Source organism: Panthera pardus, unplaced genomic scaffold, assembly GCF_024362965.1.
Source record: "Panthera pardus isolate Hobbes unplaced genomic scaffold, ASM2436296v1 HiC_scaffold_11, whole genome shotgun sequence".
Classification (NCBI taxonomy): Eukaryota; Metazoa; Chordata; class Mammalia; order Carnivora; family Felidae; genus Panthera; species Panthera pardus.
In genome coordinates this window covers 53,748,170-53,762,543 of record NW_026526666.1, presented here as the reverse complement: position 1 = coordinate 53,762,543, position 14,374 = coordinate 53,748,170, and the positions used below count along the sequence as shown (strand labels likewise).

The following is a 14,374-nucleotide window of genomic DNA, read 5'->3' as shown; positions in this document are numbered from 1 at the left end:
TAATGTTGGTCAGCTTCTTGACATAATGGTGGTAATCTATATTTTCCTCCCCTTTGGCCACAATTCCTAGAATCCTAGGAAGAGATCCAGAGCTGAATGAAGTTATTAGTTAACTGTCAGCCAAATTGGCTTGCAACAGAGACCTGTAAACATCAAGAGAATAAGCCTGTGAATAAAAACTCAGTTCTGCGTTTTCTTAGCAAAGATCAGGGAGGGGAGACAACAGAATTTCATTAGGCTTGTAGAGGTATTCATTTCTTCACTGTGCTGTTGTGCTATACCATTCATTTAAATATCTAGTTAAGATTTGGCAGAGCTGTTGGAGGCGTGAAGGTGGAACCAACTGTCTGGACTGACCATCTTATTAAACACTCATGTAATTGTTCCTGTTCCAGCAAAGCAGGTTCTCTTGCCATCTGTTAAGCAGGCTCAATTAAATACATTTGGGACCAAAAGAGGTGGCAGATAGGAGTAGGTGGAGTGGGGACAGAGAATGAGGTGCAACCCTTAAGAGGTAGGGGGGGGACATAGACGCACACGCGTGCCCATCCCAGGATATTTTTCCTTCTCTTACAGTAGAGGTAGGGGGAGTTGTATTCAATTGTTACATGACTCTTTTCATTTCTAACTTCATGAGTTGAACTTTCTCTCTGGGGGAGGAGGAGGAAGGCAGTGCTTTAGGAAATAAAAGAACAGAATATGCAAAGAGGAGATTTGATTAAATTGTGTTGTAAGTTTAGAATATGCAGGCTGGATGAAACTCCGATAAAGACACCTTTTTTTTTCCTTGCTAAAAATTCAAGTTAGTACAGTGCCACTGGATGGGAAGCCCAAGAACTGAGTAATGTTACATACTTAGAATATGAGGGAGCAATTAATATGTAGCCTCAGGGAAGGCTCATTGGAGACCTTATCTGTGAATTACTAGGTGATTCTAGTTGGTACAATCCCAATTTCATCTAGATTACTGATTGGGTATAGATTTTTGAGTATTTATAGTATTCTATCCAGTTAATAGATTCTTTTCCCTTTTCTATGCATAAATAATTTTGAAAACGTAGGAAAACATTTGACTAGGGTTATTTTAAAGAGACTGCCTAGAACGTATGTTTAAATTTATTTTAGTATAACATACGTACAGAAAAGCACACAGAGGTGCCTGATGAATTTTCATAAAAGTGAGTACATCCTTATAACAGGCACCCAGATCAAGAAATGGAATATTGCAGCATCCGAGAAGCCATCTTCGTGCCCTGGTCTGTTCATTCTCCCACAAAGGATAACCACTCTCCTGACTTCTGACAAGATAGATGAGCTTTGCTTGGTTTTGAATTTGCCGTAAATAGAATTGTACACTTCACATTGTAGTGTTTGGCTGCTTTCACTTAATATTATGTTTGTGAGTATCACCATGTTGATGCATGTTTGCAGTTGTGTGTTCGTTGCTATCACTGAACATTTCATAGTGTGAACACACCACAGTTTGTTCTGGTGCTGATAGGCATTTGGATATTTTCCAGGTTGGAGCTCTCATGAGTAGTACTGCAATGAGCATTCTTCTGCTTCTCTTTTGATAAATATATGAACACATTTCTCCTCAGTGTATGCCAAAGATGGGAAATGCTGGGTCATGGGATATGCATATAATTAAGTCTAGAAGATACTGCTAGCTTGCCAAAGTGTGTATTAATGAGAGAAAGGTCATTTTTGTCTAGAGTATTCTGTTCTCATGAGCATAAAAATGAGGTATCTTGTTTTCTTTTGATTGTGGAAGTAAATTGATAAAGAGGATTCAGTGAAATATTTTTACTTAAAATAACTTTTTAAAACTCCTCACCCATTTTTAATGATCTTTTCACCTTACAGTCAAACCTGTTTTTACTTACAATATCTGAGAATGAGAAAGCGTAATGGGCAGAGGCAGGCAGCATCTTTGCCTTTCCTTCCAGAGATTTGTACACGGGGGAGAGTTTCTTCAGACTCCCTCCAGTTTGTACTCAAATTAAGAGTTCAGATTTCTGGAATTGTTCTCCAGGGAATTGGGAGATACCTTGGAAACAGAGGACAGAATGTCCACCCTGCCCAGCCGTACCCTAACCCTGTTACAGTGAGCAAATCATCCAAGAGCACTGGGCAATCTGACCTGTTAGGGTTGCTCACCATTTTCATGGTTTAAGACAACTTCATTTTCATTTTTCAAGTGCCTGTAACAATCAAGAAACTCAACTTTGTATTCTCTTCCTTCCACAACTTCATGGAACCAAACAAACCTTTGGCTGGGACTCTTAGTTACTCCACTCACTGGTTGTGTGTGTGTGTGTGTGTGTGTGTGTGTGTATGTATGTATATAGACAGACATCAGATAATTAGATACATGTATTGTTATTCCAGCACATTATATCCTGCTTAAAATGGTAGGAAAAAATACCCAATACTCATTTTTTCTACATGCAAGTATAGGATTCCTAGATTATTCTGAAGAAAAGGTGATGGGAACAAATTTCATAGCTTCACTAAAATCAATGCTTGTTTTTAATGCAAGCCCTGGGTTCAGACCTCAGCACTAGATTTTTTTTTTCTTTTTTAACCTGTGATACATTTTCTAATGTTTGAGCTGTAGCTTTCAGTCTGTAAGATCTGGATTCACATCCTTGCCCTGTCTGCCACATAGGGTTACTGTGGAGATCAAATGTGATCCTTTATGTGAAATGGTAAACTATAAAAGAATGAAGCCTAAGCCTTTGAGAGCTTGGCTTAGCAGGCCCTGCATTTTAAGCTAGAACTTGACCTACAGAGTAGTGAAAACTTAACTCTGTACCTTGAGATCTTGTGCACACACACAAGTCCAAACTTTTAACCTTGCACCAGACATGGCTGGCTGACCTGTTGAGTCGTAAGTTTCTTGTCCAGGTCCTTTTGGCCTCTACCATCCCTCCCCTGCTTGGGAGAAAAGAGGGGCAAAAATTGTTGGCTTTGGTGATAGCCCCAAACTATTACCCTTGCAGGTGATTTCACTTTCTGCAGGTTAGAGGGTTGTATAAAGTAGGTAGTCTACAGAATTAGTGCTGTTCATATCTAAAACGTCTTTCTTGCTTTTTAAATTTTCTTTTATCATTCCAGCCGTTAAGTGCAGAGAATATAAAAATGCTTCTATGGCATAAAAAGATCTGTATGAAAGCATTAGTGATCATTATCGATAATTGTTAAAATGATAAGTGAGTGAAGCAGGGATGGAAACACAGCCTTGTGAACACTTCCTGACATATATGCCTTTTTACAAGTGAGGAATTTTTATTTTAACCAAAAAAAAAAAAAAGAAAGAAAGAAAAAGAGAAGGATATGATCTTATTCTTCATTAGGTTTGGCCGTTGGTGGGTGGATGTGGTGTGCTTCCCAGGGCTGTCTCGTGCGTTCTTCCATCAGTCACCTTTTGGGCGGGGGGCACCTTCCCGGACAGGCCACATAAGGTATCAACTGGAAGATCACAGCCAGAAATGAAATAAGACAACTGGCAACACTCATCAAGATCTGGAGACACAACATGAATTGTGTTCATTTTTCGTCAATGTTCTCATGGTGCTGGGTAGGTTTTGAAAATCAAATTGCATGAAAATACGGAAGATGGTCTGGGAAAGTAGATGGCAGTGACACAGACTCAGCTTCTAAAAATGTTATAATCTATTAAACTAATAATTTCTGTTGCAATCAGAAAACAGAACTTCAGGTTGTAGGAATGAGGTTAACAAGTTTCTAATCCCTTTCCCAAAACGGGATCTTAGGGTTCAGAATCCTAATGCCCCTTCATGATAAAACACCGCCAGTGAGGTCTCTAACAGAACCCAGTATTCAGATGCATTAAGATATCTGCATCAAAATTAATGAACATTCACACTAAGAGGCTTAATAAAGACTATAAGTACCCATTGGTTGCCAAGTAAAATCCGGTCATGTCATATTTTGCTAACAAAGGTGTTATGTGAAACTTCTGATTTGTAGAGCCTTTTGAGTTATGGAATTACATGTAAGGTACATATATTTGGGTACCAGCTCCTGACAGAAGTGTTTTTTAATATATGTCAGGCAACCATGTGGCAAATTCTCAAGAGATCATAGAGTTAGGAGCACCAGATCTCGAGTCACTCTGCCTGGGTTCAAATTCCAGCCTTGCCAAGGGACTCTGGGTAAGCTATTTAACCTCCCAGGGTGTTAGTTTTTCATCTTTAAAGCTGCAGGAATTTTCTTATAAAGATTAAATAGGATGCACATATAAGGTACAATATGTGCATTGCATTAGACACTCAACAAACCTGCTTCTTTTCTCTGTGTAATGGAGATAATAATAGTGCTCGTCACAAAGGTGTTTTATGAGATTCAAATAAGTAAATAGATATAACATGCTTAGAATAGTGTCTGCCTATAGTAAGCATTCATTACCTAGTAGAACTTTCCTATCAATAGAGACGTTTTTAGGGAAGGAAAAGAGACATCTGTTGAATGAATGAGTAGTGCCTGGTAAAATTATGATAATTCATAATTAGACATTTGCAGACTGTAATTCCATCCCATTCGGTCACAGTCCTCCGCCCCCCCACCCCCACCCCCCTTCCCCAGCACCTTATCTTTCCTCTTTTGCACAGCACTTGGTAAACTTGGCACTTGTCTTCCTCACCACAACCATGCAGGTGTGTTAGGCTGTCTGGAAGCTGTCCCAGATGCTGACAAACCCTTGGCCGTAGGATAGAAAGGAAAAAGAGAAATTTTGGCTAATATCTCCAGGTCTGACTCCTTACTCATCTGGAGAGTTCAATGGTATCTTTAACGTTTTAGGGTAAATGAGGAGCCTGCTGCTTTTTTTTTTTTTTTTTTTTTTTTTTTTTGCGCCTCTAACAGATACGTATCTTGGATTCTAATTTCTTCAGTTTGTTATATATTAATCTCTAGTGATTGCTCAGTAATGGGTAGGGTCTGGTAAAGTCCTAAGTCTGCAGAGAGGTTTTAAACGCAGGCCATGTATGGAGGGGGTGGGTACTAGCTAGGCAGAGAGCAGTGGAAGAGCGTGTGTGCTTGTATGTCATAGTTTGGACTAATGTCCTGGCACGGCTGTCCCATTTCCTGGCATGTAAGAACTGGATCTTAAGGCTGCACATATTTGGCAAGCCCTATTATGTTACCCTCCCAAGGGGGTGCTTGGGTAACGAAGGTGATAGATAATATTGGGTAGGTACTGGTGGGACCCAGGGACATGAGAAGATATGGAAAGAATTCCTTTTAAAGAGCTTTATTGCGTTAGAGTTTAGTGTCTGTAAACAATTACAGCATTCAGGGAGTGCAGAATTCAAATGAGAAACACAACTTTGTCGGATTATACCACTTGGATAAAATGGCACGGGCTCCGGAAATCTATAATTAAATGTATTTTTGAAAATGAAAAGTATAGTGTAACATCTGGTTTATTTCACTACGGAAGTGCCTGGGTATTGCTCATGTAAGTGTGATTGACTTTGGCTGATATTTGGATCTCTTTGTGTAAAATAACTATTTTAATTAAATTTTTTTCTGCTTGATTCTGTTTTGTAAACAAATTATTCATGTGCACACACACTGTCATTAGAAAATGGCTGTCTTTAATGTGGAATTTAAGAAACAAAACAGATGAACATAGGGGAAAGGAAGGAAAAAGATGATAGGGAGGCAAACAATTACAGACTCTTAAATACCGAGAACAAATCGAGAGTTGATGGAGGGAGATGGGGGCAGGGGGAATGGACATTAAGGAGGGCACTTGCTGGGATGACCACCGGGTGTTGTATGTTAAGTGTTGTATCACTAAGTTCTACTCCTGAAACCATTATTACACTATATGTTAATTAACTTGGATATAAATAAAATTAAAAAGAAAAAGAAAATGGCTGTCTTTAGAGGAACTAATGTTTGTTTATTTTCTGTTGCAGCGGATATTCAACTCCTTTGTTTACACTGAGAAAATCTCAAATGGAGAAAGTGAAGTACAGCAGGTAAGAGATTATTAGGACTGGACATTCTCTTTGTCTTGCTTCTGGTTACGGCTTCAGTATTCTCTGCAGGCCATTTCCTTGTGAGGTTCCAGCTGTTTTCCGTGTGATTTCATATACGTCTTAAAGCGTAACAGTGCCAGCCTTACACTTGCATTTCTTACAGGTAGTTGAAAAAATGGTTCTATGGATGGTGTTTTGCTATTTGGGTTATACTTTGGAAATATTATTTAATTCATTTTCATTGTTTCGGAGCACCTGGGTGACTCAGTTGGTTAAGCATCTGACCTCGGCTCAGGTCATATCTCACGGTTTGTGGGTTCGAGCCCTGCATCGGGCTCTGTGCTGACAGCTCAGAGCCCCGGAGCCTGCTTCAGTTTCTGTGTCTCCCTCTGTCTCTGCCCTTCCCCCATGTTCGCTTGCTCTCTCCTCTCTCTCTTTCAAAAATAAACATTAAAAAAAAAAATCATGGGGCACCTGTGTGGCTCTGACGGTTGGGCATCCGACTTTGGCTCAGGTCATGATCTTGTGGTTTGTGAGTTGGAGCCCCGTGTCAGGTTCTGTGCTGACAGCTCAGAGCCTGGTGCCTGCTTCGAATTCTCTCTCTCCTTTCTCTCTCTCTCCCTCTCTCCCTCCCTCCCTCCCTCCCTCCCTCCCCCCCATCCTCTGCTCACGCTCTGTTTCTCTCTCAAAAATAAACATTAAAAATTTTTTTTTAATTTATTTTCATTATTTTGAAAATTCCTGAACTACTCATATTTAGAAATAGTAGAAATTGTTTCATCTGATAGAAGAAGTGCCCAGGTACTGGAATCACACCGATAACCCAGGTCAAATTCTGGTTTTCTTACTGATTCCATGACCCCCCAGTAAGCAATTTAGCCTTTTTGATCTATAGTTTCTTGGTCTTACATAAGGGGAATACAGTATCTGCTTTATGAGCTAGTGAGAATTAAGTGAAGTAATGTCAGGTTAGTGGAGAATAAATGAAATCTTTTCTGTGGAAGATTCTGGCATAGATGCAGCTCAGTGGATATTGGTCTCTTTTGTTCTTTTATTTTTCTTTCCTCCTCTTGTATTTCTTCCTTTGCTTCTTTCCTTCCATCTCCTTTCAATGCTGTGTGGGGTCAAAAAGTTCTGAGGCCAGATTCTATTTACTTTATTTATAGCTGCCTTCAAATGGACTGCTTTGTAAATTAAAACATAGTGTTGGTGAACTTGGTCATAAATAATTGATCTGTGCTTGAAAAGAAGGGTGGTAAAGAGGATTCTGGGTTTTAATTTCAACTAATCCACCAACTTCATTACACTATGCGACGGTCAACTGGTAATTTGAAGCGAGGTTGGAAACTTAAGTAAAAAAACACGACCAAGCTAAAAACCAAAGTGTAGCAGAGTGCTTCCATAGACTAAAAAGACAACTATAGTAAAACACATAATAATTCAAACTCCTGAGATTCTGCCTTTATTTTCTTCATGGAAAACAGCTTGACTTGATGACTTTAGAAGCACCAGGCAAGAGGAAAAAGCTTTGTGTCATTAGAGTAAACTTATTTATGGGATAGTTATTTATTTATAATAAATTACTGTGGTTTAATCTTGAAGTTCAGCATTTCCTGTGTTTAGACATTAAAATGTTTTATTGGTTTCTGCAGGTTAAATTTAGAGGATATAAGCACTTCTGTACATATTCTTTTTCTTAGCATTAGATATTTTTAAAGACTAATGACCCTGCGTTACAGTGAATATAATGTGGTTTGCTCTATCAAGTCTTATCTTTATCGTTCCGGTCTTGTTTTTATTCCAGCAAACTGAAAAGTGCTTTTTAGGGTCATGACATTGAAAAGGGTTTTTAGGGGGGAAAGATTTCTACACAAAGCATGTCTGAGGGAACTTTTTGGGAGACCAAAGGCCACTTGATAACATTTTAAAGAAACTGAACCAGGGATCTCAGCTTTGCTGCTTTCCTTGAAGTAACAGATACATGTCCTTCCGTCAGCTCTTTTCAAACACGAGACTTGTTTTGTTTTCCTGGACTGATGTCATTGCTTTATTTATCTAACTGTAGAACAAATTTGGAAGCCTTTAATAACTTTTTAGAATTATAGCAATTGATTGAACACTTATGGAACACTGACGCTTACCACATTGATTTTTTTCCCTGAATAACCTTGAAGGAAAGCTATCCTTATTACAGATGAGCAGAGTGAAGCTCTAGGAGATAAGTTATTTGTAGTCATTAGACTATTAAGTCAGCTAGTTTTCAAAATAAGTTTGACACAAAGTTATATATTCTGTATTTTTATTTTAAGGGTTTATTTTTAAGATCTGTATTTTCAGGGGCACCTTGGTGGCTCAGTTAAGCATCTGACTCTTGATTCGGCTCAGGTCATGATCTTACCATTTGTGGGTTGAAGTCCCGCATCGAGCTCCATGCTGACAGTGTGGAGCCTGCTTGGGATTCTTTCTCTCTCACTCTCTCTGCCCTTCACCTGCTCGCTTGCTCACTCTCTCTCAAAAAAACTAAATAAAACTTTAATAAATTTAAAATTTGTAGTTCCAGTTCAAAATAGGAGTCTCTGCTAAATTTTTCTTTGTTTCTGAGTAATTCAAATGAAGAATTAACACCTAGTCCTTTGTCTCCTCTGATTCTCAGAAAGTTCTTTTTTATGTTGACCCACAATGTACTTTTAACTTTTCTCCAGTCTCTCCAGTCTGCCCTCTGGAAGAACCCTGAGCATATAGATCTTATGCCTCTTTTGCATCCAGTATTTGGAGAGAATTATCATGTCATTATTATTGTTAGAAGAATCATAACTTCTTATAAGATTTGTTTGATAAGCCAAAAACAGGCTAGTTAATTCAAAGTAGATTATTAACTTCTGCACTCCATTTTAGCTCAGTCTTTAGCGAACCACTTCTTAGTGCATGTTTTGGTATATTTTGTAGGCTCTTGAATCCTGACTTGAGTTTGCTATCCGTCATTTCTCCATTGGGGTAATGAAAACTAGAGCCTCATGGGTTCTTACCCTCCTACCTTACTAATCAATTCTTATTGAGTGTTGGATCTGACTTGTGCATACTATGTAAGTTGGCAGTAAATCTCATGTGTTGTTAATATCTTCCTGGTTAGGAGAGCAAAGTAATTAAAACTAATAAAAACATTTTGTGATTCTTGACTCTTACCACAAAACTCTCTCTACGGTACAGAATTTGCTTTGAGTTTTCTAATTATTTCTTTTAAATTAACCTTCAGAGTGTGGCTCTAAATGCCTAACAATGTGTTTTAAATCTTTAATTAGTTCAGTATCTGTAGTATCAGTGCCAAAAATCTGTGGCAACAGCCTCAGGAAAATAAAAATCCCATGCACACATTCTTAAAGGGAGCATTTGCCATAGACTCCATTTTTTAAAACTTTGAGAATTGAAGTTGTATGAGCACATAAAGGCATTATATGAAATTGAACCTGAATCAAGAAAAAGAAATTTTTGATCAAGTGCCCCAAAGAGAGCAAAAACGGTCCATGAAACACAAAGCAGTGAAGAAGAAACAAAAGAGAAAGTCTCTTGGAGCATTCCTTTGGATCACTAAAGAAATCACAGGCACCTTGGACATGTTTCAAGAGTTTGGTCTAACTTTCTCCAATGCTCTAGTAATTATTTATGTTAATCATTCAATGAAATAGCAAACATATTTTCATAATGCCATATGTCATAAAGTATTGATGTCACTGGCTGATTTTAGAAGACCTCAGAATTCTTAGGGAACAGGCAAGATCACGGTAAGCGCAACTCTTCTGTGTGAGACGAACCTGACCTCGGGCCAAGAGCTTGCCTCTAGCAGTACTCTTTTCTTACAGGGTATCCGTTTAACTCTTCAGGATCTTCTTCAGCATAGAAACCTGCTGTTTTCCTGTCTTAAACACAAACAAAAAACCCTTGACCCCACTTCTCTCTCCATGTACTGCCCCATTTTTTCTTTCCCTCTGAAGCACAAAGCATCACCAGAGATGTCTATATACTCCATAAATCCAGTTTTCCCATTCTCTCTGAAACCTTCTCCAGCCCAACCAGTCCCACAAAACCTCTCTCTTTAAGGTCACCGGTGATGCCCACTTTGCTAAATCCAGGGTCCTCATTGTATTTGATGAACATCAGTACTAAGAGGTCATCCTTTGCATTGTGTTGATAACTTACACATTTGCCTACAGGATCCCACTCTTACCTCCTTGATGTTGTTTGGCATATTTCTGCCTTAGGGCTTTGCTGTGCAGACATACTTCCTCAAGGGCCTTGGCCTGCTTCAAGTATTTCTTCCTCAGATGTCACTTGCTGAAAGAGAGGACCACCATATTTAAAAATTCAGCCCACCCTGCCTGCCAAACTCCTGATTTTCCTTTACCTGGATTCTACTCCCCTTGCCCCAGCAGCCCCTTATTACTTATCACTGTGGTTTTAGGATATTGGCTTTATAAAACTAGTTTGGAAACACTCCCTCCTCCTTTGCTTTTGAAAAGAATATAGCATTGGTAGTATTCCTTCCTTTGATGTTTGGTACAACACACCCAGAATACCATCTGGGCTTGGAGCACTCTTTGTGGGCAGGGTTTTGATCATCAGTTTCTTTAATAGCTATAGGTCTTTGGGTTTTGCAGCCGGGATTTAGTGAGGAGATTTGATTTTTTTTTTTTTTTTTTCCTTTTCAGATTTTCTGTTCCCTTTTGTGTCAATTTTAGCAACTGGATTTTTTCAAGAAATTTATCTTTTTCATCTAGGTTGTCAAATTTGTTGGCATAAAAGTATAATATTGTGTTGTCCTTTTAATATCTGTAGGCTAAAAGAACATAAAGAAAAATCAGTAAAACAAAATGCTCGTTCTTTGAAAAAAAAACAAAAAACTCCATTAAGTGGGATAAATTAGACCAACAGAGAATGAGAGAGAAAACAAATGGCAAAGCAAATTGGTGATGACCAAGTTTTTTAAACTTGAACTTGGCCTCATTAATCTTCTTCATTTTCTATTTCACAGATTTGAGCTCTTTATTATTTCCTTCCTTGTGTTGTGAGTTAATTTTGGTCTTTCTCTTCTTAAATTGGAATTTCAGGTCATCGGTTTTTATACCTTCTTTTTTTCAAATAGAACCATTTTACACTATAGACTTTCCGCTGAGCACTGCTTTTGTTACATCCCACAAAGTTTGATATCATGGTTTCATTATCATTCAGTTTTTAAATATTTTCTAATGTCTTCTTGGACCCATGGATTACTTTACAGTGTGTTGTTCAATTTCCAAAACATTTAAGGTTTTCTTACCTATCTTAACTGTTACTAATTTCTAATTTGATTTCAGTGTGGCCAGAGAACATATTCTGTATGTTCCTTAATTTATTGAAGGTTGGGTTTTATGGCTCAGCGTATGATTTGTTTTGGTAAATATACCGCATAAACTGGAAAAGAATGTGTGTTCTGCAGTTGCTGTTACATTCTTTATAAACAGGTTGATATTTCAGATCATTTACTTTGGGGCTGATTTTTATTTTCTCTAATTCTATCATTGCCAAGAGGATTGTTAATATCTGTTTTGGTGGAGTTGTATATTTTCTCCTTTAATTCTGCCCATTTTTGCCTTCTATAGTTTGAGGCTTCATTATTGGGCACATGCATTTAAAATTGTTTGGTCTTCCTGATGAGTTGTTGTTTTGACATTATGAAATGTTGTTCTTTATCTCTGGTTACAATGCTTCTTCTTCTTGTCTCTTTAACCTGATATTAATATGGCCACTCCAGCCTTTCTTGGCTTACGATTTGCACCGTGTCTTTTCACAACCATCTACTTTCAGTGCCTCTGTTGCTAACAGTGTGTTTTTTAAACAGAATATAGTTGAGGCTTCTTAAAAAATGTTTGTTTATTTTGAGGTGGAGGGAGGGGGGAGAGAGAGAGAAAGAAAGAGAAAGAGAGGGAGAGAATGAATGAATGAATGAATGAATGAATGAATGAATGAATATCCAAGCAGGCTCCATGCTGTCTGCATAGAACCCCATGGAGGGCTCAATTTCACAAACCATGAGATCATGACCTGAACTGAAACCAAGAGTCAGAGGCTTAACCAACTGAGCCACCCAGGCTCCCAGAAAATTTCTTTTTTATCTGACAACTTGTCTTTTAATTGGGAGTGTTTAGTCAATTAACATTTAATTTGATTGTTGAATTTGGTCAACTGTTTGATTTTTCATTTTCCACTCTTTTAAATTTTTTTTCAATTTCATATTAATCTATTTTAGGTTTTTTAAGCTATATTTATATTTCTTTAGGTATTTTTAAGTTTATACTCCATAAATTACCATATACATACTTACTACAGTCTATTTGGAGTTAATATTCTGTCACTTCGTGTAACATCTAGAACTCTCACAACTTTATAGGTCCATTTCCCCACTGCTATCCTTCATGCTAGAGTTACATCTATTGCAAACTTCACAAGAGAATGTTGTATCTTTTGCTTTAAACTGTCCAATGTGTTTAATAATTAAGAGAAAAATAAATCTTGTATACTTACCATTTCCAGTTAGTTTTCGTTTCTTTCTGAAGATCATCAACTGATACTAAGTCTGAGAACTTTTTTTTAGTATTGCCTCGTAATGAAGATTTTCTGGTGACATTCTTTGTTTCTTATTATTCTTGTTCTCAGAAAGTGTATCTATTTTGCCTGATTCTTAAAAGACGTTTTTTGCTTGAGACTGGATTCTAGACAGACAGGGTTTTTTGGTAGTGTTGTTTTTTTTCTTTTAGTGTACTAATGATGTTCCACTGTGTACTGGGCTGCACTTCTGATGAGAAGTCAGTTAAAGTTGTTTTTGTATGTAATATTGCCCCACTCACATCCCCTAGCTGCTTTGACGATTTTTCCCTCTGTCTTTGGTTTTCAGAAATTTTACTATGGCTGTCTAGACATAGTAGTCTTTATATTTATTTATCCTCTGTGATGTTTGAGCTTTCTGAACTTATAAATGTATGGTTTTCATCACTTTTGGAGACTTTTTGATCATTGTCTCTTCACATATTTTCTCTACCTCATTCTCTTTTCTCCTGCTGGGACTCTGATTACATGTATGCTAGATCTTTTGATATTTTACTACACGAGTTCCTCAGATAATGCCTCCTCCTCGTCCTTTTTAAATTTTTTTCTCCTCTGATTTTTAGATAACTTTTATTAATATATCTTTACGTTTACTCCAATTATCCCCAATTTGCTATTGACCACCACAGATTTTTTTTTTAATGGTTTATTTTTGAGAGAGAGAGTGTGAGCAGGGGAGAGACGGGGGTTGGGGGCACAGAGGATCCCAAGGGGGCCCTGCACTGACAGCACAGAGCCCGATGTGGGGCTCAAACTCATGAACAATGAGATCATGACCTGAGCCAAAGTCAAATGCTCTGCCTACTCAGCCACCCAGGCGCCCCCACAGATAGATTTTTAAAACTTCAGGTATCAGATTTTTAAACTCTACATTTTCCTTTTTTTTTTTTTTTAAAGGTTTGTTTATTTTTGAGGGAAAGGGGCAAAGAGAGAGGGAGAGAGAACTGGAAGCAGCCTCCAGGTTCTGAGCCCTCAGCACAGAGCCCAAGACAGGACTTGACTCCCACAAACTGTGAGATCATGACCTGCGCTGAAGTCAGATGCTTAACTGACTGAGCCACCCAGGCACCCCTCCATTTGTTTCTTTTTTAAGAAAGTCTATTTTTTTTCTGAGATTTTCTTTTCACTCATTGCAAGCATATTCTCCTTTCTGTCTTTGAGCATATTTAAAATAGCTGCTTTAGAATCCTGTCTGCTGGTTCTAACATCTGCAAATACTTGAACTTGATTTTTGTTGACGCTTTTCTCTTGAATTTTGGTCACACTTTTTGTTTTCCTTCTGATGTCAAAAAATTTGGATTGTATCCTGGAAACTGGAAAGCTTTGGATTCTGATATATTCCTGTGAGGACAGTTGATTTCTTTGTATTGGTTTTAGCAGGCAAGTAGGTTGATTGGACTCACACTACTAGTCTGTTATTTGTGTTTCAAAACATTTTAACATTTAACATACATTCTGGTAGAAGTCTATAGTTCTTAGTTATTTTTATGAATTGTTATTTGATACTGAAAATTTTACCTGAAAGATTTAAAAATTTTGTTTCAGTTTTTGTTCATTTATTTTGAGAGAGAAAGTGAGTGTACAAGTGGGTAAGGGTCAGAGAGAAGGGGAGACAGAATCACAAGCAGGCTCTGCACCATCAGCACAGAGCCTGATGTGGGGCCCGAACTCATGAACCGTGAGATCATGACCCTAGCTCAGACCAAGAGTCAGACGCTCCACTG

At 38.0% G+C, this 14,374-nt stretch overlaps 1 protein-coding gene across 1 annotated transcript in view; it reads left to right on the top strand.

Annotated features, from left to right (window-relative positions):
- CACHD1 (cache domain containing 1) overlaps positions 1 to 14,374 on the top strand; it is a 209,574-nt gene that overhangs the window by 81,338 nt on the left and 113,862 nt on the right. Inside the window, 1 exon segment of the mRNA XM_019449018.2 lies at positions 5,952 to 6,014. Within this exon segment, the coding sequence (XP_019304563.1) occupies positions 5,952 to 6,014 (63 nt within the window).